The sequence below is a fragment of the Acipenser ruthenus genome, chromosome 4 (assembly GCF_902713425.1).
Source record: "Acipenser ruthenus chromosome 4, fAciRut3.2 maternal haplotype, whole genome shotgun sequence".
NCBI classification, from domain to species: domain Eukaryota; kingdom Metazoa; phylum Chordata; class Actinopteri; order Acipenseriformes; family Acipenseridae; genus Acipenser; species Acipenser ruthenus.
Genome location: NC_081192.1, coordinates 70,423,680 through 70,450,283, shown reverse-complemented (window position 1 = coordinate 70,450,283; position 26,604 = coordinate 70,423,680). Strand labels below are relative to the sequence as shown.

Below are 26,604 nucleotides of genomic sequence, written 5' to 3'. Positions count from 1 at the left end.
CAAGCTTGGGTGTTTCCAAATAAGCTTGTATTAAAACCTATAGTGGTTCAAACTGCAGTGCAATGAGAATTATATTGCCATTACATGCAAACTATATGTCTATAGTAAGTGATCTGGGACCCCAGTGTTGGCAGGTCATGGATATACAAACAGGGAAATACATCTGACTCAGTCTGAAGCAGTTAAGATGTTTGCACCTTACAAATAAGATGCTCAATCTGTGATTTGGGATGGAACATTTCTAGATATGCAAGACTGTATTTAAAAAATATTTTTCCATACGTCTAGTTATGTGTGTGTGTGAATACAGGATAAACGACTGCAAAAAATAAATTAAGGGTGTAGACTTTGTTTGACCTTTTTTTTTTGTGCACCATTATTGCCTTTCCAGTCACAAGATACTCCTGACTTAAAAATTTTATTAGGATCATCCTCTTATACGTTTTCCACCAAGAAATAATTGACGCAAGAGCTCAATTTGGTCGACATGTGCTGTTTCCTTTTTTTTTTTTTTTTTTTTTTAACCAGTGTGTGTATGTGTAATATATACTGGAATTCTACCTAGTAAAGTGTTGAATCATCCAGTCCTTGATTGATATAGTCTTTCTCATGCAATGAAGACAGCAGACCAAAGTCTCACATGATGGAATGTGACACATACCAATTTGACTTATTCACAAGGGATACATATTTGAATTAGTAAACTGTAACCTAGACCCCATTCACAGTTGCGATTTAAGGCAGCCCAGGGCTGGCCTAAATTTAGGCCACCATTTTGATGAGGCCTAGGGCCTGCAGTTTCAGACCAGGGCCGGCCATATGTGTGAATGCAAAGCAGACTTAGGCCGCCTTTTTGTATTACCAATTTGATTTTCTATGATGACACGGAAAAACGTGTATTTTCTATGATTTTTTTAGTTTGTTTTACATTTGGGGAGGGGCAAAAAACATGCAAGGCTTTTTCTGTTTGTTATGATAATAACCAAATCAATACACTTACCATATATAAACATTAACACAGGCAACTTTGCTTTAAATTTACGTAAACATGCCTGTCTAATAAAACTACTTCCGGTATCCAAGTTCAGTGTTGAATGAGACTTCTAGCCTGGGAGCCATGTAGGGCAAATCTGGGATGAATGGGTCCAAAAAGTACCACAAATTTCGAGCTTTGTTTCACAAAATACAGGTATTGAGAAGTAAAACTGATGAAGTCTGCTCAGGATCTGCTCTTGCAAAATGGATTATATCAAGCAGCAAAGTTTATCCTATCCAGCGAAAAATCGCGTATATTAATTCTGCCCAATATTAAGATAAAACTCAAAAGTATATGCTCCTTAATGTTGAAAATTCACAAAAATGACTTAAATTGGTTTAACAGTCATTGTTGTACATAGAAAGACCATCACTGACTATTATTTAGAAACTTCGTCAGGCAATGGAGAGTGCTCTGCATCACAATGATGAACAGCTGGATGTACATAATGTTAGATGTTTACATTTGAGAGACTTTATATAGTTTCACAGTTCTTGAAATTTACAGTTGCAAAGGATTTACAGTTTATTATGGAGCATTGCTGGACAGTCGATTCAGGAAAAAGAACGACATACTGTTTTTAAGCATGCACATTCTAACCCCTTTTGTGAAAGCACGTGTTTTGGTAGTTAAAAAGCAGAACTACATAAGGTAGTGAGAATGTATTACACAAAAATAAATAACAGAAATCGATGCACTTCTCACGATTGTGTTTTGTCCACTATCCTACTCGTTTCATAGAGAGAGCTGCTACTTGAACCATGTTATAACTAATTACTCAGTTTTTTTTGTTTGTTTTTTTGGTGAATTTCAAAACAATTTCAGCAAAACAAGAATTTCAGCAAAACAATAATTATCTGCCTATTATGAGTTAATTTTTAGCGTTGTTGTTTTGGGGGGAATAACACCGAATTACAAAACAGCAACGATCATTGAAATGTCTGTATAAATTAGCAATGTATATTGAAGACATGAAAGGAGTTAGAATGTGTGTTGCATCGTTTTTAAAGTATTGCAATTTTAAGCCTGTTCTATCACAATTCAATTTAATTCTGACTAATCTCCTTTCTGCAGTATATGTAGTCACCTTGTCACCTTGTAGCATTCCCTAATTGGATTGTTTGGGAACTTTGAAATAAATTGCCTACCTGCTTAACTTTTTTCATGGAAAAGTATTTGAAAGGCATCAGCTGCAAAGTTTTGGATGTTCAAGTATTCCTTTCCAGTTCACACACATTTAAGAGCTTTCAATCCAGGAAAATTATTATGGCAGCCGTAAGACTTTACAAGGCAGTCCATAATGATTTGTGGCAAATCGTGAATATACTTTTTTTTTCTGGTATGTTGTCGCATTTTTCAAACAACTCCACTCCATCCAACAGCCACCTCATCTTTTACCACAGGGGAATCGTAATTCACACAAACAAAATGTGAGGAGCAGATAACACCAGCTTCAACTTCAGTAAATGTTCATGAAAAGAGAATGCAGTTGCAAGCAGCACTGACTCACTTTGTCTTATTGGTATCCTGTGGTATGAATTACTTAATACTTTGTTTTCACCTTCACTTTATTTCATAAATTTGTGTTTCCCAAAATTCCCTTCCATACCTAAAGGAAAGAATGGAAATAACTTTTAAAAACACCTTTCCAAAAGAGAGTTACTGTATGCCTCAAAGTGCAACCACTTCGCACAAAGCATTGGCTTCCTTTTTTTCCCCAAATATTCCTTGAAGACGATCAGAAGCAATCTTACAGTGCAGGTTCTTAAAGTTATAGAGGTGTGAGCACAGGGCTGTGCAATTCATATCGCACGACGCCTGGGAGAAAAGATTTGTGTGAGGGACAACACGTTTTCCTGTTATACTTTGCCCATCGGACAAGTACTTCTTTTCTTCTTTTGTCACAATGTTCTGTTGCTAGAAAAACTCCCGTAGATTTCTAGGGAGTCACGCAAGGTCCAGAAAACTCTAACCTGCAGAAATCTCGCACATACAAATTTAAATAAAAATAAATTAAAAATGTCTAACTCTAAACCACAAAGCAAAAATATGTACAGAGTACACAAATACACATATCCTTTTGATTTACAAACCCTCAGTCACACACAATAACAAACGTATTTAAATTAATGCAACAACACTATTACATTGCCTTTGTCTTCAGTAGGAGCCCAGTAAAGTTTGACCGCCAGCTCTAGGAAGAATATTTAACATAATAAAAATGACACAAAAACCTATATTACTATTTTATATGCAATGGTTCAGCAAACTGTTTATTTTTTAAAAAGCTACTCAATCAGGTAGGTGGCAGTAGGTTTGTAAAGCTATAGATTGACAATTATTTTTAATACAACTTTTGCGCTGTGAGACCAACAGGGCAACACCCTGTGAAATGGCCACAAAACAAAATTATTTATTTTTATCCAATGGCCACATAGGTGAATATTCTACCTATTTGAGGTCTGACTGTTATAAAGTGACTTTTGGCTTGTGTATCAATAGTGCTTTATATGTGGTAAGTTAGAAAATAAACCCTTTTAGGTTTAATTGTTCATTTAAATATGGTGTTTCAGCTGTGCAGATGTCTGATATGATGTGCTTGAATAAAACTTTTGAGTTGTATCCGAGAGTTTGTCTTTCATTTTAATACTAATGTTTAAAATGTAACTGTCATAATGACTACCCTGTGGCGGTTTTAGGTATGAGTATAACCGCGGCGGTTCTAGTGTTAACGTGGTAATTTTTGTGGCGCATATTTAGAATAATATTGTCTGGCATTAGGTTTGAGAACTCGAGTACTCAAAATCTTTAATGCTCGAGTACTCGAGAACTAAATTACTCGAAATTCCCACCCCTAATCAGGACAAATATCCACTGAAAGTATACAGTATTATACCTTTTTAAACAGCTGAGAATCTGAAGATTATTAAGAGAATAATGTTTACACTCAGTGATTAAATATACCCTACGATTACCTAGTTCGAATGTAAAAAAATACGTTTTAAAATGTACTCAAATTCATTTTTCTTTAGAAATGTCTCCATAAGTGTAATTTAGTGATGTACCGAAACACTGTAAAAGTATCAGTGGTAGCCACAACTCTCAGGAAGTAGGATCAGAAATAATTTTGTAAATACCATGTCTGGTTTTCATTTTACTCCAAATTGTTTGATGGGTGCGTAATGTAGTTTTTTGCGATACCTCATTTAGGGAGTATCGATACGATACCACGCACAATATCATGATATTCGATACTATCGCGATACTTTGGATCTTATGTTCATTGCATGTTAAATGGCTGCCAAATTCCTTTTTTTTTCAAGTGCAAAGTGCAAGAGGCTAAAAACACAGTTATTAATGCTACAGCGTGGTGGAATGCTCCACCATGCTGTAGTTCCAGTGTATTTAAAGGTCATTGCCATCGATTTATAAAATTCAAATAAAACTGGTAAGAAAGCGCAACACCTAGTGTAAAATACACCTTTTTTTTCTTACCTGTAAATAGAGAAATCTGGCATTTCGGACAGCTTCAAATACTCCAATTACAAGGAATCTTTTAATTCTTACAACAAAATAACACAGAAATGCTTACCTTGAAGCAGACTTTTTTGTAACTAGGCCAGATGTTTAACATACAGGATTATCTTGGAAGTGCTCTAAAAATGTGAGCAAGGAATGAAAACATGGAAGCGGATTCACACGGTACTTCAAGAAATGGCTTGATGAGGTTCTTACTTGGATCAATAAAACAACCAAATGAGCAAGATGCACCAAATGGACCTCCTTTTTTGTTTGTAACATTTCTTATGTCCTTAGTCACATACATCACGAATCTATACTGTTCAAATCTTTTACAAAGTAAAACAAGAGTATAAATGCTAAACTAGACTAGCCTGATTCATATACACTGTAAAACTTTTTTTTTTTTTTTAATGAACACAGTAATGTGTTACTTTAGGGAATACTTGTTGTATTCCTTCATTTTAAACACTATGGGCCTTATTTAGCAATGTTCGCAAACTCCTAATCGCAAAAGACTTTTGTGAACAGTTGGCACACCAGAATCAGGTGCAGGTGTGGGCAAACAGCGTGGAAGTGACCACAGGGTAGTTGGTCACTTCCATTAAGCGGAAATGAGTAAACTGAGTTCATACTGTTTTTAAAGCACACAATTGCAGTGTTTTTTTTTTTTTGTACTTTATTTAGCAGGAGAAAAAAGGTACATTTTTACATCTTTACCTCACATGTTTAACAGCGAGAGAGGTTGCCGCGGTTTAGTGTAGAATGACATGTTCTGTGTGGGTCTTTATGGTACAAAGTTAGGTTAAGGGGGGTTACGAAACTAATCCAGGTTGCCCAATATTTCATACATTTTTCTGGTTGTAATTTAAGAGAAAATGTTAATTTTTCCATTATGCAGATCTCTTTTACAATATCAGTCCATTGGTCATATGTTGGAGCTTCCTGACAAACCATTTTCTTGTGATTGCTTTCTTACTGGCTGCCAAGAGAACACCCAAAATATACCTCTCTCTACTTTCCATTAATTCAAAGGGAAGCTCTCCCGGGTAAAAAGTTGAGTAGGGGTGTCACGGTAGGGGTGTCACAGTATGACGGTATACCACGATATTAACTCGCCACGTTATTAACCCTTTGCAGTCCATTTATTAAGTGCGTGTCAGGCACGTCAGGTCCAATTTATTTTCACACGCACAGTTAATTTTAGACACACTGTTTAAAAGTATTTTTTTTCCCACAGTCAAACAGGTTTAAAAGGCCCTGCATATCAACAAAGCACTCACTAGGCATCTCCAGCCCCGCTCCACCTTTTCGTTCGCTATCGCTTTCACATATGCTAAGAAATAAATAGTAATAATAATAATAATAATAATAATAATAATAATAATAACAGTTGAACATACCGATCGATCATCTCCTGATCACTCATTTTATCACCAAACTCCTCAATAAATAATAATCCAAGTCATTATTTTATTACTATAACATCTCAAAAAAGCTCTGCAAATGTCCGTGTTATTCTCTGTGCGCTGATTCAGTAACAGGCAGCTTGTTTCCTTATGGCTGCCCCTATCTGATGCCAGGGGCAAGTATGACTATTCATGAGATGCACCCTTTTTTTTTTTCGGCTTGTCTCGGCTCCTGTCGCTCCCACTCGGCCATTGAATGGTTTTCTCGGCATTTTCAGGTGAGAAAACGACTAGAAACCCGTTTTTTGCGTTTTTTTGATGATGTCGGACAGGGTCCGACAATGGACTGGATAGGAATAATTGCAATGTCGGACCAGGTCCGACAATGGACCGCAAAGGATACCCTAGCAAAAAATATAATTGCGATAACCGTGGGATCACAGTATTGTAAATAAATTTTGCTATTTTAAATACAATCTTCGTCAGATTTTTATGTTTTTATAGGCAGTAATGAACATGTGAGAATTTCATTAGAATTTGGCCTTTTGTTTCCAAGTTTTATGTGCTTGTTTAAATATTGTTGCATTTGGAAGTATCGAAAAAAAATCCTGTCTATAAAATAATTTTTATGCATAAAGTCTTCAAAACTTTTGCCAGGTTTTAAATCTCTGGTCAAGCTGCACTGGTGGAAAATCTGAGTCATAAGCAATCCATTCCAGGTGGTATGTTTTCATAATCTTAAACCACAATGTAACAGTAATATTACCTGTGGCACCTCAGTTTTATATATCTCTTTTGCCAGTATTCTATCCCTCAAAAATGTTGACACTGTGGCTTCTTCCGATGGGATTTCATCATATATTTGTAACACAGATTGCTACCTGCACACCTCTACCAAACTACTGTAATATTTGGAGGCAACATAAGCGCAGGGTCTTTATGTAGTCAGAAGAAATTCACAAGAAGCTATTAAGAAACTTCAGCACAGCAGGCAATAGTTTTCAGCCCAGGGTACAAGATCAATTTAGTTGAACTGTACAATGATTGGGGGGTTATTTAAAACTCTTCCCTTGACTCAGTGTTTTATGGTTTTTGGTTGTCACCTTTGAAAAAGAGATTGTAATACGACTGAGGGTTTTCCTAGAGAAATAGTTTATGTATATAATGCAGCACATTTATTTTCCTATAAACAGCAGAGTTCACTGGTGATGTGAGAACCATAGTAACTCTAAGCGCCCATTCGCTGGCTAAATATGGTCTTCCCTGTGAGTATTTGTTTATTAATTTTGTTGTCATTTTACATAACAAAAATACAGCGTAGTAAAATTAACAAATACAATTTGTACAACATCTATTAAACCACACGCAGATAACCAGGTTACAATGGGAGCATTGACAATATATTCAGAAAATATTTTATGTTTTTATTTATGTATTTATTTGACGGACAACGTACAATTTTTAACATTCATGACATGTCATAAGATGCATTGCACCCAGATTTAGCTATGAGCTAATTTTCATTGGCAGTCCCTGGCCAAACACAAAAACAAAAAAATAATACACATAAAGTAACATTTACAGAAGGGAATATGGTCGAGCATCAGATAATTGTATAAGAAGGAAAAATAAAATAGAAAAATAAGGAGAGAAATGGTAGCTGAAAAAACACAGCAGACACATAAAAGCAAATGGAGAATTATAAACATTTAAAATGCACAACTAATTAACTAAAAAAAAAAGCAACATAACACAAAAACAGCCCAGAACAGCCTGTGTGCTTTTCCGATGTCCTTACACGATTGCCGCGCACACTGCTGCTCACACCGGCAGGGAAGATTGAATGCGTAGCAATCCTTAATTGGATGGTGTGACAGGTTGGCTTTGTGGTGACGTCAGACCCAGAAGAAGTAGCACACATAGACAGCACAGGGGTATGAAAAGTGCTGTGGCGCGTTTTAATTGTAAATAAACTAAAGGTTTTAACAAAACACAAAATAAACGGCATGGTGGCCAAAACAAATAGACAAACAAAACAGACATGAAGCGAAACAAAACAAGTGTCGTGCTGGTGTATAATCAACACGCACAGCAATTGTTATGTTTAAGCTTTTAGTTTCTCTTTCACGCACGTCTCGTTCCGCCTCTGAACACACTCTCCTCCATCAACCAAAGCTGCAGGTTTTTATATTGATGTGGCTGTCCTCAAACTGGCAATGAATTAGCCAGTGTGAAGACAGCCACATTCTACACAAGTATTTTCTAGCAGGGAAGGTTTTTAACTCCTTCCCTGCCAAATAAAACACCAATAAATAATAAATAAACAATAAGTTTTAAATAATAATAATAATAACAATAATAATAATAATAATAATAATAATAATAATAATAATAATAATAATATGCGGGGTGTACCCCTTCACAGATGGACGCAGGTGAAAACAACAAAGTCCAGTGATGTGCTATGACGCACACAGAACACTTGATGTTGTTGTTGTTGTTTTGAATGAGAAATTAAACAAAACAAACAAAACAGTAAACAAAAAAACACCCCTTTTGCCACCTGTCACTACACCCCAAAATAGCCAGTGTCGTTTCCCGATGTCCTTACATGATTGCTGCACCCACTGCTGCTCACATCGGCAGGGATCCATAGCAATCCTTAAAACAGGTTTTATCCCACGTCCCTCTAAGTACAGCAATCTTAATTCTCATTTTGGCAAAATGTTTCCAAGTTTTCTTTGTTTGCGGAAGACAATCAAGAAGTGTTGCTTCAGTGCCAGCCTTACAGGGTGTGAGTGCATTCTGTTTTTCTCATTTGCATTGTAGCCTTGACATCATCACATTGGATAATGTCCAGCCAACATGCCCACCAGCTTTTGTCTCTCTTTTCTGGCGTACAGCCTTTGTAAAAAGGCCTTTGCAATGCTGTGGCAGTCTTGTAGCTGGTTTGGGGGCCTTAAATTCAAAGAGCCACTATAGCTATTTCTCTAGATAAGCCATCAGACATTTTTTCATTAGGTAAATGAATATTGTGATCTGCAAGTACAGTACACAGTGTTTACAGTTTAGTAAAGGGCCTGTTCTGTGCCAGGTAGTATAATTGAAAATGCAGGCCTAAGCATAGCCGCCCACGGGAGCTTTAGAACAGTTGCTAAGTACATTTTGTGTGGTGTTTAATTGCAGAATTGTTCTATGAATTGTTTTGACCCCCATTGGATAATTGGTGGTAAACTGTAAAGTGAACTCTGCTGTATGTTTGTTTCTAACTTTGTTACAGAGACAAAACCAGTGATGTGAGGATATGTTATATGTGCTAGAGTTTGAACAGGGAAAAACATTTGAACCTGACATCTAATTAAAAAATAAACATAAAAAATAAAACTAAAAAGAACCTAACTATAATCAGCAAATACCAACATTTTAATATTATAAGTAACATGACCCACCCTTGGGTCTCCAAACAACCCCAAATGTTAGTAGACTGAGCAGAAGTCCCCCCCCCCCCCCCCCCCCCAAAAAAAAAAAAAAAAATCTGTTTAGACCCGTAACCAAAACCAAAAACCTTGCAGCACAAGCCATCCAAAATACTACAGGCTATAGTCAAAAAAAGTTCAAAAGTAGTAAGGTTGTTACACATAAAAATAAAAAGGGTAGATTTGGAGGGCTCTGAGGAGTTCAGACGTGGTCTATACAGTCTTGAAGGCCTGCACTGCTGGAGGGGAGGACCCAATGAACACACAACCCTACCATGTACCATGGGACTCTACAATCTTTGTTGTATAAAGGCGACTAGTTTCAGACCCTGGAAAGGGGATATAATCACTTTTTAAAAAACAAACAAACCAAAAAAACAAAACAAATGAAGCTATTATTTATGGGGGGAATTGCTAGCAATAAAAAAATGATAACAGAAGATATGTTTTGCTGACAGTTTACTACAAACTTTTGTCCTGAACTGTCAGCGTATAGTCTATAAAACAATAAATTTGTACTGATACAGTTCTTCATTTGTTACAAATTAAAAAAATATATAATTTTTTTTTTTTTATTTCACCCTATTTTAAAATTAAACAAGAACCACAGTCAAATGCATATGTACCTGCTAGATCAGGGGTTGTGAACCTTTTTTCTACCAAGTGCCAAAATTGTACTCGCTCTGAGTGTTGCAGTATCTTGAGTGCCAGCGCTAGGAACTTCAGTGAGACTTTTGCTGTTGCTTGCACTAGGAACGTTTTTCAATTTCTGCTGTGTAGTTGGTCACTTTGAGGCGGATGCATGATGCACTGTTTTCATTTGTGAGACAGCTGCTTTTGTCACACAATATTAGATTAATTTGAGAAAACAGCTGCTCACAGAAATATGTTGAACCAAATGAAGACAGGAGAGCTGTAGCCAGTAACTTCATTTGTTTGAATGATGCAGGCAAGGCATTCCAACATTGCAGAATCAACTGATCAGGTTTTTGGCAGTTTCTTCTGTGAAGAATGTTGACCAGATTCTAAAAGAGCTGCTGTGTCCCGCTGCAAATGTTCAAGTTTGTGGTTCATATTCACAAATTTTCCTGACCAAGTTGGGTTTTCCTGGAACTCAATCAGTTGCAGTTCAAGGTCATCAAGACCCAGCCGTTCAAATTTCTCCAAGATCATATCTTTTTTTTTGCTATTTGATGAGGCTGGACAAGGAATTTAAATGTGCTCTCTATTGTTGTGAACTGTTTGAAACACTCTAGAAATGTCGCAGTTAGATGCTGCAGGTACTTGCCATGCTTGTCATAAACTGGACTGATGTCTATGTGAGTGCACTGCTCAAAAAATGAGAATTATGCAATGGAATTGCATCAAAGGATGTTCCAGATTGTTTTCTAAAATGTTAACAAATCCTTGACGTACACCAGTCATACTGGGTGCTCAATCTGTTGTAACTGATACCAATTTTTTTTCCAAGTCTATCCCTCTTTCATCAAAATGCTTCTTAACTGCATTATACACATCCTCTCCACGAGTTGTGCCATGCATTGGTATTATTGCACACAACTCCTCTCTTAACTGATCTTCAACAATATATCATGCTACTACACCCAGCTTTGCAATATCATTAATATTGGTGCTTTCGTCAACTGCTATTGAAAATACATTAGCAGCTTTCAAGTCATTGGTTTGCTGTTCTTCAACATTCTGTGCCATAAACAAAATGCGGTCTTTCACAGTATTATTGGAAAGTGGCAATTCCTTCAAACACTGAATTATTTTGTCTTTTTTGGAGAAATCATTGTACATGTTTTTCAGCTGCTACCATCAAAGCCTGTTTTTAAATATGGACTGTCAGTAAATGATTTACCGTTCCGAGCCACATGCAACGAAAGCGCATAACTGGACTGCACAAGGCTATTGCCATGAGTAACAAATGCAGTAAAGGCCTGAGTTTGCATTTCATGATTTACATGCCCGCATCAAGTATTTTTTTTTTTTCATTAGCGTTTCGTGGGACATTTTGGTGCATTATGGCAAAGTGACGCTTAACACATGTTCGTGAAACCACACATTATTGCGGCCAATTAAAATAACTGCAGCAGACTTGGCCAAAACAAAGCTTTATTGGTCACCATTCCAAGCAGTTTATCAGTCACAGTCACATTTTACTACTACTAAAAATAAAAAATAAAATAATAATATGCTTACTCTTGTCAAGTGATTCAGGAGATTGGTTGTGTCTCAATGATACATCAACAGTTGTTTGCATTCAACTTTATTTCAGCAGAGCGGTTTGAGACATGTTTTTTCAATACAACTTACACTATACAACGCTTTGCTGTTGAGATGACGAAGTTCTGCCTCTGGATAACACAAGCTGGACGGGGGAGGGGCGGACGGTTTTTTAAATTAAAATTATTAGTATTAGCTTATATTGGGGGCTCCCGAGTGGCGCATCCAGTAAAAGCACTTGCGTAGAGTGCAGGATGCGCCCTATAGTCTGGACATCGCGAGTTCGAGTCCATGCTTTTCCTTTGCCGACCGAGGACGGGTGCTCCCAGGGGGCAGCGCTCAATTGGCCGAGTGTCGCCCGGTGGGGGGGTTAGGTCAGCCAGGGTGTCCTCGGCTCACCGCGCATCAGCGACCCCTGTAGTCTTGGCGTATATTTTGTATGTTTCAAACATATTCTAACTTAGCACTTCTCTTACGTTTTGTACATTAGGTATTCAGTACATATTTTACTGAAGCAATATAACCACTATAGGTAACCCCCCCCCCCCCCCCCCCCGTGCTTCGGCATAAAAGAACAAAAAAAAATAGTGCGTGAATGCCGCCTGACGAACGAACCTTTTGAAGACAGCCCGTATACTAATACTAGTAATAGAAACAACAATGGTAGTAATAACATTATCACTATTAGAATAGCCTCATGGAAAAGTATCCTTTTAGTTGGGGAATACTTCGGCTCGCACCCGTCTCAAGAAAGAGTCCAGCGCCTCTGACGAGCTGAAGTATTTTGGGTTGCCGTCCAGGTAGATTCGGAGCATGCTGGATGTCGCATACTGTAAGTAATCCCGGCGCATTTTTTCGAGCAGCAGACAGGATCTTGACCTTATCGTTGAATCGCAGGAGCTTTACCACGAAAGCCCGAGGCTTGTCTTGTTCTGTAGGGAACACTGCACCCTCTCATTCTCTATTGGGCTGTTATCTGGTAGGTCAATATGTTTAGGGTACATTCCTGTAAGTTATATGGCATTTCTGCCCTCCATCCACTCGGGGGGGGGGGGGGGGGAACACAAAAACTTTATATTTTTACATCTGACCCGATTTTCAAAGTCGTCCATTTTTTTATCTCGGTTCAGCATTGACTTTCATGCTCTTTTTTCAGTTCTGCAATGGCGTGGGTCCACAAAAGCCGTCTCATAGTGATTGGCTTTGGTTTCTAGCAAGGACACCCGTGCATTGGTAGACCTTTTTTGTTCTTGTTCAATTTTTCCCACTATGTTTCCAAACTGGCTAAAGCCAGTTTCAAGGATAGCCCTTAGCTGTGAAAAGCCCTTCTTCATTTCAGCTGTGAACCAGGGAAGGTGGCGGAACTGTCTGTAACTGTCTGTAAGGCACAGGCTGCAATATCTGACGGGGAGACCATGTCGCGCTTGTTTTCTATGTTATTTTTAAGTGCCATAATAGCACAAAATAACAGGAAAGAAAAGGAGATAACAAGGTAGAAGATAATAACAAAGTAAATCAACTAAAAGATGTCTTTGTTAAACCAAGATGAACAGCAGAATGCAAATAGATTCTAGAGAACCCAACAAATATGCCCGCTCTGTGCGATCCTATCTGGAAGTCCCCCCTGTACTTTATAGATCAATCAATACTGCAAATCCACTTTGTAAGTTAAATCGGACCTTTGTGGAGTCCACTTAAACTGACTGTCTCCCTGTGGAAACATAAAAGCTTACTAGTCTGAGGGTCAATGGACTTTAAATATAAGAAACAGGTTATCTTACTTGACAAGGGAAGGTCATTAAGTCAGTTTTAAAAGACAAAAGTGGATTACACTTTCAACAGGGAGGTCAAAATTTTTATTTTTTGTTTAGTTCTGGTTTTTTTCCCTTTTTTATTATTGTGACAAGGATGGCGTTGTGGTGCAAAATAACAAAAGACAGGCCAAACAGTAGAAGGTTTTGAAAGTAACCTTGTTGTTTAATTTAATTCAAAGCAACGAAAAGTTACTTAACTAATAACAAACACTGCAGGTTACCAGCAATCCTACTGTTAGGCAGCGCTGTGCAGCTCTGCTCCCTTTCCGCGATCCAGGTTTTTAGTGCTGCGGGGTCTGACCGTAAGGTGCAGTGAGTTGCAGTGCTGTGCAGGGCAGAGTGCTGTGGATCCTTTGCGGGCTGCGTGGTGGTAGCATCCCGTTCTTATTCCTTTGCAACACACAATCAACAAGTTGTTTTAAAAAATATATATATTTAAAATTAAGAAATGAATAGTCATCTTTTTCAAAGATGTGAAGTGTGCTAGTTTTCTTAAGAAAATAGGGTGTCCTGTATTGCATAAGAAAATCTGGAAAAGGTGGTGTGAACTGCATGCTGAAATTGCTTTAATTTGCCCTTTCTAATAAAAGGATAAGGCTGTATATTTAGAGAGGGCTTTATTTTACCGGATATATAACGGTCACATGAACTGCATGTTTTATTTAGCACCCGTGTGATCACACCCAATGAACTCATGTTTTAGTGATGGCAGCATGGCCTGTTATAACCAACCAGCCTAGTTCTCAGAAGGGTAACCTGAGGACAGCTGTGTTTGGACAGGGGACAGAACACATTATGTGTTACAGAGAACGATCGTGAAATATGAATATGGTTTATCATATCATCCCTGGTTAGTGTTGCTTTAAATGCTACTGTACAGACACTGTGTCAACTGTTTCTTTCATATTTGTGCTCTAGATTTGATTTGCCCATGAAGGGCAGTTACACAATAATGTATTGCTGTTCAACAGTATTTTTCATCCATAATTTCAGAAACTTGTCAAAGGTAAAGGAAAGTGAAGTGGTTGTTGGCGTTCAATCTTACCTGGTTTTCTTTCAGCCCCCTTCCCCATCCTGAACCTCTATTAAAGAGCAACCTGGTAGAGGTATACATACAGTCAGCACTCATATATCTGACCCTATAAAATGTTGACTTCAGTGATGGTTAAAAGAGTGTAATGCATATCTGACTGCAATTTAAAATTGTTTTTACTGAACAGTAAACAGTAACACGTAATCTTTAAGAGCTGCCTGCTGTCAGATCAGGACTACACTAATGCTGAGCATGGGAGCTGCAGCATGCTGTTTCCATATTACAACTGTACACAATTTAAGTTGAGGGCACCAATTCCATACACAACACTTGCTAAATGTTTAAAATATAAACATACTGAGTTCATTGCAGTCATCCGCTGCATAACAATTGGCGACCTTGGCCTGGAGCCATTGGCACTTAAAACAAAAAGTTTGTTTGGAGCCCTGTGATGAGAGGTATTTGCTATGAACTTTCAAAGTTACTGTGGTGAACTCTTGTAAAATAATTGGGTGGTGCCGTCACATTTTCAGTTAAAAAAAAAAAAAAAAAAAAAAAGGTTGTAATGGGGTAGGTCTCTGTTATACAACAGTGTTTAAGATTGCACATAGTTACTGGTACACCTGGTGGTACTTGAGATGAAAAGGTTGAAAACCATTGGTCTAGTGCATAGCTGTGTACTGGCAGTGATAAAGAGACTTGATATGAAGTAGCTTTTCAGTAGTTGCTGGCTCTTTCTATGAAGACATTTTGGCTGATCTATCTGGCACCTTACATTAGTCATAAAAAAACGAATACTATTAGCTCTTTCAAATCAACTCCAAAATCTAAATCTGTGATTTGTGTTTTTCTTTTGAATTGAATGACTAGAAACTTGGCCTACAAAGCTGCTGACACCCAAGTGCTGCGGTGTGTCACAGGAACAGAGGAAGATGGCCACTGCCAATTCTGTGTCTGAGATGCCAACCAGTTTTTTCTTTTTATAAAGTATGATTTATTAACAGTGTGTCAGTCTTTTGTTTCCATGGATACGTAGATAAACAGTAAAACACAATCCTTGAAAAAGGCAGGGTTTAAATACTTGGAATATTTCATGATCTGGGGTATGACTGGGAAACCACTTTCTGGAGATCTGCCATGTGGAGGGAATAGTTTAACAAACCCACTTCTAAACCTCAAAGTTGCTTGTTTTACCATTGTGAACTTTTTGTATGTGTCACTATAAGAGTTAATCGGTGAGTCAGTTCCTGCCTTGTGATTTCACAGGATAAAAGCAAATTGGTCACATTTTTTACTTTTTCAAAGCCTTACAGTTCACATACAGCCCAGTTATCTTCCTGGTGTTTTAAGATGATCAAGTGAAAAGGTTAAGGAAATCAGCCATTAATTTAAACGGTTGCAGATCTAAATTCTGCCTTTGGTTTAAAGTGTAAATCATGGTGGTGCATCAGTCTTCAGCTGTTACATCAATTAAACAGACCCCCACTGATGCTGGAGATCACATTAGTGAGGGGTTCGTGTACAATACAGTAAAATATGTGCTCCAGTCCAAAAAAATGTATATACACTAGGGGTGCACCGATAATTCGGTAGCCTATCGGCATGGCACTGATATGACGTAAATACAACAAGTAAACAATACCTGTTTGTTTTTGTCAAATACAACAAGTAAACAGTATCTCTATTTTTTTAATATTTATAATTATAAAACTGTTTAAATATAGGCCCTTATTCTAGTAGTTTAGCTGCACTGTATTTTATTATCGGTATCGGCCGATATGGGTAGATAACCATCAGCTATCGGTATCAGCCAAGAAAATCTTATCAGTGCACTAACATACACACAATGAGGTATCAATTCAACTGCAACAGCAGCTAACATATGCATGGCTCTCCACTTTCACACTACAGAATATCCAGTCGACTGTAATGACGTGCCATTTTATACTGCATTCAGCTGATTTCAAAGTCATTGGCAATCACAATGCACAATTCTGCCAAGCTGTGTAACATAGAGGAAGGAAAAAGCTCTTCCTGGCTCTTTTGACTGTACTTCTATATTTGCTCTTTAGCACGCATCACATGTAACTGGCTCCAGGCTTACTGTATTCTACATATTCTACAAAATGTGCTAGTCCTTTATTACAGAACACGCTAGTTTATGTGTAAATCAGGTTAACTGGGCATAAATGTAAGCTGTAGGAATATATGGGTGATTGTATATAATTAAGATCCCTAGTATTTACAGTTAGCTGGTGCAGGAAATGTAACTGGGGATGGGGGTGGGGGTGTTCAGGGCTATTTATAAGTATAGGACTTATAAAAAAAATGCTGGAAGGAGTCGGGATATACAGTGTGTGTGAGATGGAGGACTGGGTTAGAAGACAGACGGTGAACAACCAGCAGATGACAAGGTTAAAAGGATTCTGTGTGTGTGTGTGTCCTATAGTATGTATGTATGTATGTGTATGACTCTGAAATAACACTGTGGATACTAAAACTGCTAAGCCTAATTGGTTATGTACGGTATGGTTTCTGGTTGCTCCCAAGGATTTGGGTAAGTACTGCAAATTATCCTGTGTCTGCATTTCTGCTTTATTGTATTACAATGTTAAAATGAACACAACATAATATCATACATCTCTTCTATACATTTGTGATGTATCAGACAATAGCACGACTGCATGCTAAATATTTGAAAAACAAATCCAGTTAAACCCCTGCTTGGTTTATGGGGTTGCTTCTTCTGCTGCTGTGTTATGTAACTGATGGGGTCTTGAAAAATAGCTTGTTGAGGGGGCAGGGGCATTCAAAGAAGGCCAGTAGCTTTTAACTTTTTGTTATTGAATCAAGTTCCTTATTTGTTATGTTTATGAAGCCAAATGATGCTGATGCTGACAAAAAACATTCTAGCTAGAAGAAAATATCTGGGTCCTGACCAAATTCTTCGACGCACATTGTGTGCAAATATTCTGCAGCCCTGTGGAGAGTTAACAATTTGTTGTTATTAGTCCACTTCCTTCTGGGGCAGAACACCATCACTATAGTATTGGAAATCTGTGCATTCCTATGCAGTTACTTGGAGTTGAAGGGCACGAAGCCTAGATCTTATCCCTTAATGTGGTCTTTCAAGCAAACATAAAAAACCCAAACAAGCAAAATTGTAATAGAATTAATAATATCTCCCTCAATTAATGGTTGAATATAAATTATTTTTGCTGGCCATTATAATCGATAATTAAATGTTATGCAATATTATGTCAGTAATAGGCGGTACAAGACACAATACAAAGTGGAGTGCCTTTAACTCTTAAGTGTGTGGTTTTATAGCGTGTCAATATAATGCTATTATAAAACCATTATAAAATTATTAGACGTATTAACTGTACTTTAACACAGCAAAATAAAAAAGATCTTTCCAATAATAGACATATCACTACACACAAGAAAATAGTTATAGTGGAAAATAAACATTTGTTAGTGTTTTATTTTAATTTAAATTAACATCAGTTTATTCATAAATATAATAAATATTAATGTGTATTAAGTAAATCATTTCTGTATATCAATTATAACCTAGTACATGCTAATGTTACTATTTAATTAAATTAAATTACATACATCTGATATAAGTAATTACAGATCAGTTTGTAGAATAAATGTTCACGTGAGCATTGCCAGATATTGTGCAGTTTGAAAAAACATACTTTGAATGAACTGCTATTAATGGCTGTACTGCCAGAAGAGGCACTGCTACCAGTGAAAGCAGCGGTGTCCGTGTGACTTGCTTATTGCCTTCAGATTGTTTTTGCTTCTCCGGGTCTGCTGGTGTTGTTGGGGGATAGTGTGTTTTGTCTTTTCCACTTTGTCTTAGTTTTTTTAATTACTGCTATGAATAAGTTGTTAGCATTGTTAAATGCTGCATCTTTTGCCAAATTCACAAAAGTGATTGATCCCAGTTCGCAGACTTGTAAAACTTGATATGCTTTACTGCTCTCCATCTTCATTCCTTCCGGAACCATAAAATTCCCTGAGGATACTGTTCAACTTGTCCTTGGAAAGTAAATGAAATATAAGAGGTGAACCTTTTTCTTGGAGCCAGTTTTGTAGGACAAGGACAGCCCGTTTAGAAGCATTTATTGTGGGGTTTTTTTTTTGTGTTGGAATCAATGGTTCCAGTTGATTCAGTTCTGTTAATGTTATTTCACTGTGCCGTTTTTTTTTTTTTCCATCTTCATACCCTTCAGCAGTTTTCCATTAAAAGATATAAATTTGATTCTGGATGTGACTCTTTTTTTTTTTTAAGTTAGTGGTTACTTACAGATATAAAATATTATAGAATTAGGACAGGTAAATGGCGGTGGAATTTGAATCAAAGATGAAAGGTTGTGTGGGATTAAGGTATGACTGATAGATCACAGCTAACCAATCAGAGCGGGGCTTTTCCAAGCAGATATAGAATCCTCATTAAATCGGCGGTCTTCGCTGGGGATTCCGGAGGATGCGTCGCATTGGCTCTGGCTCTCCTTACTGGCCAGGTGCTGAGTGAGCTCAGGCGGACACCTGCAGGGCTGGCCTTTGTCCCCCAGGGGCCGGTAGCGCTCTGACACCGCTCTCGAGTTCCTAGGTGTAGACGAGGAAGCTGGCATGGTTGTGGGATCGGAGGACACCCACTGAACTTTCAGTTACCCTGAGTTATGTGGGGAATTGCTGCGGTGAGGGGAAAAACACATATTGTACATTCTAAATTGGGGAGAAAATTGGGGGTAAAATAATTGGGTACACTAAATTAAGAGGTCAAAACTATGGGATTTGTGTTTGCTGGCATAAATCTTAAAGGCATGCTATTTATAAATGTAGTATTCTGTACTGGAATAGAAAACTAGAAAATACGTTATTTAGGTTAGTTTACAAACTGACAGCCAGCCAGCAATCCTCGTTTTATGCACATTGGAATATCTACAGTATTGTAACATTTTAAATTAAACCAGTCAGACAGGTTTTAGAATATCAGAATATGTAGGTAATAGAGGTTTTATATCTGTCTGTCCGTTCCGACTGTCTTGTCTGAACTGTATGTCGTTACTTACATTCAAGCTGAGCAGCAGTGTGGTGTAGTGGTTAGGGCTCTGGAGTCTGAACCGGAGGGTCATGGGTTCAGTCCCCGGTGGGGGACACTGCTGCTGTACCCTTGAGCAAGGTACTTTTACCTAGATTGCTCCAGTAAAAACCCAACTGTATAAATGGGTAATTGTATGTAAAAATAATGTGATATTTTGTAACAATTGTAAGTCGCCCTGGATAAGGGCGTCTGCTAAGAAATAAATAATAATAATAAAGCTGTGATGAAACTCAAAAGGAACTTGTTAATTTACTACTAGTGTAGAAAGACTAGGTGGTGATTGCCAACCATATTAATATCCTAAGCTAAACTAAATGAATCCCTTGGTAGATAACATAACCGGATATAACCTTGGTTTTTTTGAAGCGCAGCCCTAGCTAGTATAACGTATATCTATTTTACACAGAAAAGGCCAAAGACATCTTTATCAGGCAGTACTGACTGAATATGTAATCATGTCCGATATACAGAGTAATGATACAAAGTGCTTGCAAAAATCCTTAGACGAGGTAGGCAGAAAGGTTGTCTGTTTCAAATATGTTGGTTTACAATGAAAGCTTATTTACAATTGTAATTGTTTCTTATTCTACATGATGTTAATATATTCTGCAAAAATATTTTAAATATAAATTGATAAAAAACACTTCTAGTTAATAGCATGTTGATGTTACATTTTCAATGGATTTATAATTTTGAATGTGTAATTTTTTACAGCAGCACTGTAATGTACAGTAATTACTCTCAACATAAATCCCAATAGTACTCTTTAGGCACTTGCCTGACTGGAACTGATCTACCAAAGGGAGATATGTGTTGCTAATATGAATTTACAACTTGCTGGATACAATAAAGTTACCATGGGATATGAAATCCCATTTGTGGTGAATGAGGCCATAGGGGGCACCGCCGATATATCAAATTCAGTGTTCGCGCTAGGCCGCGCCATTGCGCCAATGCCCCCCTGAAATAAAAAAAAGGCCCGTTGAATTTCTCTTAACGTGCCTGCATGTCCCCCGTCCCAGAAGAAACGCAATACCAATACGCAGTAAATTAATGCATTTTGTATTAACATGACATGTCTGGCGACAGGCTAACCTTTTTTACTTGTTTGTTTACACTTGCGTTTTCATAATTAAACTCCTGTGCTTTTATTCTGCAGTCCAGTAGAATGCGCTCGCACCCTCCCTGGTTAGTCAGTTTCACAGTAAAGCTTGGACGACATCATCAGGCTTGTTAACAACATGGTCCAGCGCAAATATAACCTTGTATCCCTGTTACACCCGACCATTACGAAGAATAAGTAATCAGCTTCGGCAGTGATTGTTGAAATGAAGGCTATTATATTTGTGCTTAAATATACTGTGAAATTCATCCGCTGTTTAACTTATCTATTTGCTAGACAAAATATCTGTCTGATGTTTGGAGATATGGAGTGATCTAGCAAGTGAATGGGAGAAATTTGAAATGATGCGTACCACCGGCGTAGATTTAGCTAGGGACGGTAGGGACATGTCCCTACCAATGTCAAGGGACCGTTGAATTGTCCCTACCAATAATTTTGATAAATCTGAAACGTCTTTTGTCAAGTCATTTTATCTGCTCCACAAAGGGTTAACTCTCTCAAGCCCCCCCCTCGTTACTCCTCCCTCCTCCAAAAAAACAAACAAACAAAAAAAAACGCTAATTTGATTGGCTTAGGCCCTTCCATAATGCATCACTGTAACACGGACTCAGTGCGTGGCTGAGGTCAGGGACCAGCAGAGTGTGTTGTTTTCATTGAAGTGCGAAAGTGCACAAGGACTCGGGAGTGAAAGGTAAATCTCCGGGTTTAAAATAAAAAAAAATCTAGTGATTCTTAAACGGTGTATATTGTGCCACAATTTTCACATTTATTTTAAAAAATAAGAATAAATATAATCAGTTTAATTCGATATTTAGTTTGTGTTTGTTGGTTAATGCGTTGTCACATTATTTCTATCCTCCTCCTTCCTCCCTTTGTAACTAACTTACTCCTTGCTTGATATTTTTGTATCGTGTGTGTAAAAAGCGAACACGAACATATGTATTTGATTGAATGGACAGTGTGACTATCCAGGCGGCTAAATAAATGCACTATATTATATAGGCAGTAATAAAAATATATATATTAAAAAGTCAAATTAAACGGGGGCGGGGGACGACGACAGATATACAAATAAATTTCAGTGGGGCGTGAGTAAAAAAAGGTTGAGAACCGCTGGCTTAGGCTGGACTCTGGAAAGACGCTCATCTGATGTTGCCGCTTGCCGGTCAGTCTGATAGGAGTGTGAGCCACTGACTGAATGAAAGCCAGGTGCCGGGGCTGAAGGTATTGTCAGCTCGTCAGCAACATAGTTTGAGTGAATAAACCTACCGACCTACTTACCTACCTATTACGTTAGCGACCCATTGCTAGCTGCTAACCCCACGTCCTTGGTGGCTAGCTAGCTTGTTTCACAGCTAAATCATTATGTGTGTGTGTGAGAGAGAGAGAGAGAGAGAGAGAGAGTGTGTGAGTGTGAGTGTGCGTGAGCATGTTTTGATATCGTCATCCAACTAACGTTAGCTAATCACTTCAATTTGGCTTTAGGTGACTAAAGCATAATAGCAACCAAAAAAAGAAAGATGGACATAAGGAAGTTTTTTTTTACAAAAAGTCAAAGTGTAAGTAGGAAGATGTTATTAAAGTAATAAACACAATTGATAATGATTCTCATAGCAAATGTAAAAATAATTTACTAATGAAGTTAGCAGAGTCATACTTTCTCTCTAAACAGCATGCATCAATTTATCATTTTATCAGGCTAGTGAAGCAGTGCAACCTGGTAAAAGCAGTACAGAGGCAGGTGGAGCAACAGGGTCGCAGGTGAGGTCTGTAATGGCTTAGTGATTATAACAGTGAAAGTGTTAGACTCAGTTTTGAGATATATTATTGTTTGAGGCACATTGTGATATGATAGTAGGCTAATGCTGTATAGTAATGCTCAGCAAATAAAGTTAGCATAGCCATATATTTTCTCTCTATATGGCATGCATCAATTTATTATTTTATCAGGTGAATGAAGCAATGCACCCAGGTAGGAGCAGCAGCACAGACACAGGAGAGGCAGGCAGAGCACGTAAGCGTGCATGTGCTCATGCTTGTAGCGCCAGGGGTATTGGTAGCTTACAGTAAGGCTGGGATAGGTTATAATTCAGGTTATTAGTAATTCTATAGCAGGAATGTCAAACCAGCTTCCAGGAGGGACACTTTATCATAGTGTTTTAAGTGTATACCAGCCAACTTCATGTCAATCAGATTGTCCTCGATTCATGTCCAGCATTCATTTCAAGCCACCAGAAGTTACCATTTAACAGCTGTCTCCTAAAAAATTTCTTCCCGGGGGGGGATGCATCGAACCCCCCTAGCGACTGTGACTCCGCCCCCCTAAAAAATGGTGTCCCCACCAATGTTCAAACCAAACCTACACCCTTGATGCGTACTGCAATACAGTTTATAGACGAAGTGCAGTAGATTTGTGAAACGAAAACCGCATCAATTAAAAAAAAGTAGCCTACGGTTACGTTATAAAATAAGTGAAATGTGTCTTTTCTATGACAAAAAATGTTAAAATGCAGTCCCAAAATAATTCAGTATGTGTTAAGCACCAACTGTCTCTTGGCCATTTCGCCAGTAGGCCTATAACGGCATGATTAAATAAAGAAAAAAAAAGAATATATATATATATATATATATATATATATATCTCAGTATGTGATTTTATACGGCACTGTATATAATACATCTTGTATTGAGATAACCTCAATGGAATCGGAATAAAGGAAATTATTATGTAATGAAGTTCACGTGGAGTCACGGTTTTGGTAAGTAGCATTTTCAAAAACATCATTATGTGGAGTATTAAAATATAGCAAATCCACAAAACCAACGAAATACATATTGTATATATGACATTTCATTTAGTGTTCTGTGAAACGGGTCATCGTTTAACCTTGAAAAAAATTCAATACAGTACCTGAAGCAGATACGCTCATATCAACAACATCAACGTGTGTTGTAAAATAAAGCAAAAATTGCTTTGAAAACTGTTCAAAATATTTACTTGGGGGCAAAGAATGAAAAATATATTAAAAAAGCCATTATTGATAGGCAATTGTCAAAATAAAGGGGCAGCTGGAAGGTAAGAATTTACCAGTCAGGTCAATGGCATTTAAATACGACTATTAAACTGTATCTGTTTGGTAATATGGTTTCTTCTATTACAAACTTTTATCATGTAATCAACATTTAGTCGCTAACACCAGACTGCTGTGCTGTAACAGGGCGTTCAGTGCACACATGGCTAATTTACATATTAAATATGTACGTTATAAATAAACTATGTTTAAATGTCATATAAACAGTTGGGCGGTTACTGCAGTCTGTCTTTGGTGGGAAAAAAATACATATTTTAAAAAACTAAAAGCCTACTCTTTAACTCATTTAATTTCTTGTGTGCGTTCATGCTTGCAAGTCGATTTTTATTTTTTTTCAATGACCCGATTAAAGTTTACTGTAACTTAAGTACTATCGGTTCATTTCAAAATACATAATGTATGGCGAATCAGAAACCGAAGTATTGCCATGCGGTCTAATTTGACAAGCCGTTACATCTGGTGTGAGAGAGTTTTTAGCTTTCAATCCAGTGAACAAATATGGATTTTTGGCTCAATACTAGTACATTACTAGCAAAGAGCGATCAAGACGAAATACCGTCAGATTGAAGCTCTGTCCAACTAAATCATCAGTGATTTGTGTGGTAACAAGCAGGGACATCCATCACACTGATACTAGGTAAGCGTTTTATTGTTGTTTTTTTAATTAGCATCAGTACTGTACTTTTTAGTCACCAAGAATTAAAAAATGCCAATATGTTTTCGTAATGAGGTCAGCTGTAGAGAGCCTTGGATAATGAACTTTTCTTTGCCGCCTTTTCTGTAATTGTATTATCAATAAAAATACATGATTTGCCATTTGCTATCATGGAATAGTCCTATGTCTTTTCGAGTGACTGAGTTTAGCACAGAGGCTTTGTTGATTTTAACAACTAGAAACCTGTTTTTCTGTTTTAATTTTATAATGACTGTATCTCAGATGGGGGTATGCAGTGGACTACTTTTTTTGGAAAGGGGTATGCAGCTTAAAACGATTGAAACCCCTGTTCTAATGTGATCTGGTACAATGAATGTCCTCTACTCAGTGATACACCAGCGTCACTGTGACACATTAACCCATATTTTCCCCAACAGTGACAGTGAGTATTTTAGAGACACCTTGGTTGTATCTACAACTTTACAGTTTTATTTTTTGTTCTTCAGAAACAAAAGGTAAGTAAACTGCTGGGATATTTAAAAACAAACAAAAATAAGAAATGGTGGTTGGTTCTGAATTATCAAATATATTGACCCCCTCACTGAAGAAAATGTCCCCCTAAAATTTAGAGTGGGGGCCACATTGACCCTCAGTCTGTAAGTCCTGGAGCAAACACTGCAAATTGTTAGAACCAGCTGCTGGCAGTTACCATGCTGACCCTGAAAAAAGATACTTGTACATTCATAGGATCAATTTAAATTGTTTTAAGAGTAAATTGGCTAGAGTACAAAAGTAAATAATAATCATGATGAGTTTTTAAACGTTTTAAGAATAAGGTTCAAGGATTTGACGATAAAAATAATAATAAAATACAACAGACTGGAGAAGAAAGATTTCCTCCGATGTCCGATATTGAGGACTGGCTATTGTTTTTGTCTCTATGATATTCCTCCACTAGGAGGACAGATTAGAATTCTTCCAAGCCGTGCTGCAGCAATTAACCAGGCAAGGATGTCCATGTAGTGTAGTTAACTTGAATTAACTGAGTGTTGGTGCCTGCTTATTTTAAGGTGCTTTCATTATTTACTTGTATCGGGTTTATTGGCTGCTTGGTGGCCGTAAACACAGGTTACATTCGGACCTGACTCAGATGCTTATTTATTTTGTTCACTCTTGCAGATACGTGGAGAAATCCATCAGTGTGAGTGAGCCAAGGCTGCTGCTGCTCTGCTTGCCTGACCCAGTTGCCAGTGCTGGCCTGCCTGACCCAGTAGCCAGTGCTGGCCCCACTCATGGCACTTTGCACTTCCCAGTGAAAGCTGCCACGCTGGACGCCACAGCTTTGCACCACAAAACCTCGGCCATCGCCCTGCCCTCCACAGACCCCAGCGATAGCCCAGAACTAGCCTGTGGAGCAGGCGTCCATGAAGAGCACTATGTAAGCGAGGCAACCAGTTTGGAGGATGCTCCAAATTACAGAGATGCTGGCACCATTACTGGTATGTATAGTAGTGTACAAGGTGCAAAGCAAGAGGGGGTGTTGTTGTAAATGATTATGTGTATAGGCCGTGTGATGTACTGCGCGCAACCTGTCGGAGCAATGAAGTTAAAGCTCTATAACCACAGATGCAGACAAGCTCTTTTACATAGTGGTTGAGATGCTTGCTTATGGTTTACGTGGTCAGAAGTTCATGCCCAGTCTCAATAGAACAGTGTATTTCACATAGACACTTGGCCTCAGCAGCTGATATCCCTAATTGACTAATAGCTAATTGGTGCGTAAATTAGGATTTTGTTCTTTAATGTTCAGTAAAATGTTTCTAAACAGTGCTGTGCAAATAGGAACTGTATAACAGCTGGGACAGCAGTAATACAATACAGATTTGGGTTAAAGTACTTTATTATAGGTGAGAAAGGAAATGGCTTAATCGTAAATCCCTTGTGTCCTCACAAGACAATTACCTGACAGAAATTCCTGTTTTGGAGTGAGGTTTTATCATCAAAAGGACTCAGTTGGCTGGGTCACATTTGAATGTGTACACTTGAAATCATTTAAAGTTGTAGGATGGGGGTTCATCTAAAAGATCACAAAAGGT

The 26,604-nt window shown here is 37.8% G+C and overlaps 1 protein-coding gene across 6 annotated transcripts in view; it reads left to right on the top strand.

Annotated features, from left to right (window-relative positions):
• The window catches only part of LOC117400320 (trafficking kinesin-binding protein 1-like), a 111,949-nt gene that overhangs the window by 4,862 nt on the left and 80,483 nt on the right, over positions 1–26,604 (top strand). For 2 of the 6 annotated variants that reach the window (XM_034000100.3, XM_034000099.3), the window contains exons 1-2: positions 16,811–16,930; positions 25,688–26,007. The exons of 1 other annotated variant lie outside the window; for it this stretch is intronic. In XM_034000100.3, coding sequence (XP_033855991.3) covers positions 16,845–16,930; positions 25,688–26,007 — 406 coding nt within the window. In that variant the 5' untranslated portion in view covers positions 16,811–16,844. Of the gene's footprint in view, positions 1–16,810; positions 16,931–25,687; positions 26,008–26,604 lie in introns of those variants that run through there. 3 more of the 6 variants (XM_034000105.3, XM_059022716.1, XM_034000106.3) reach the window with 2 other exon arrangements.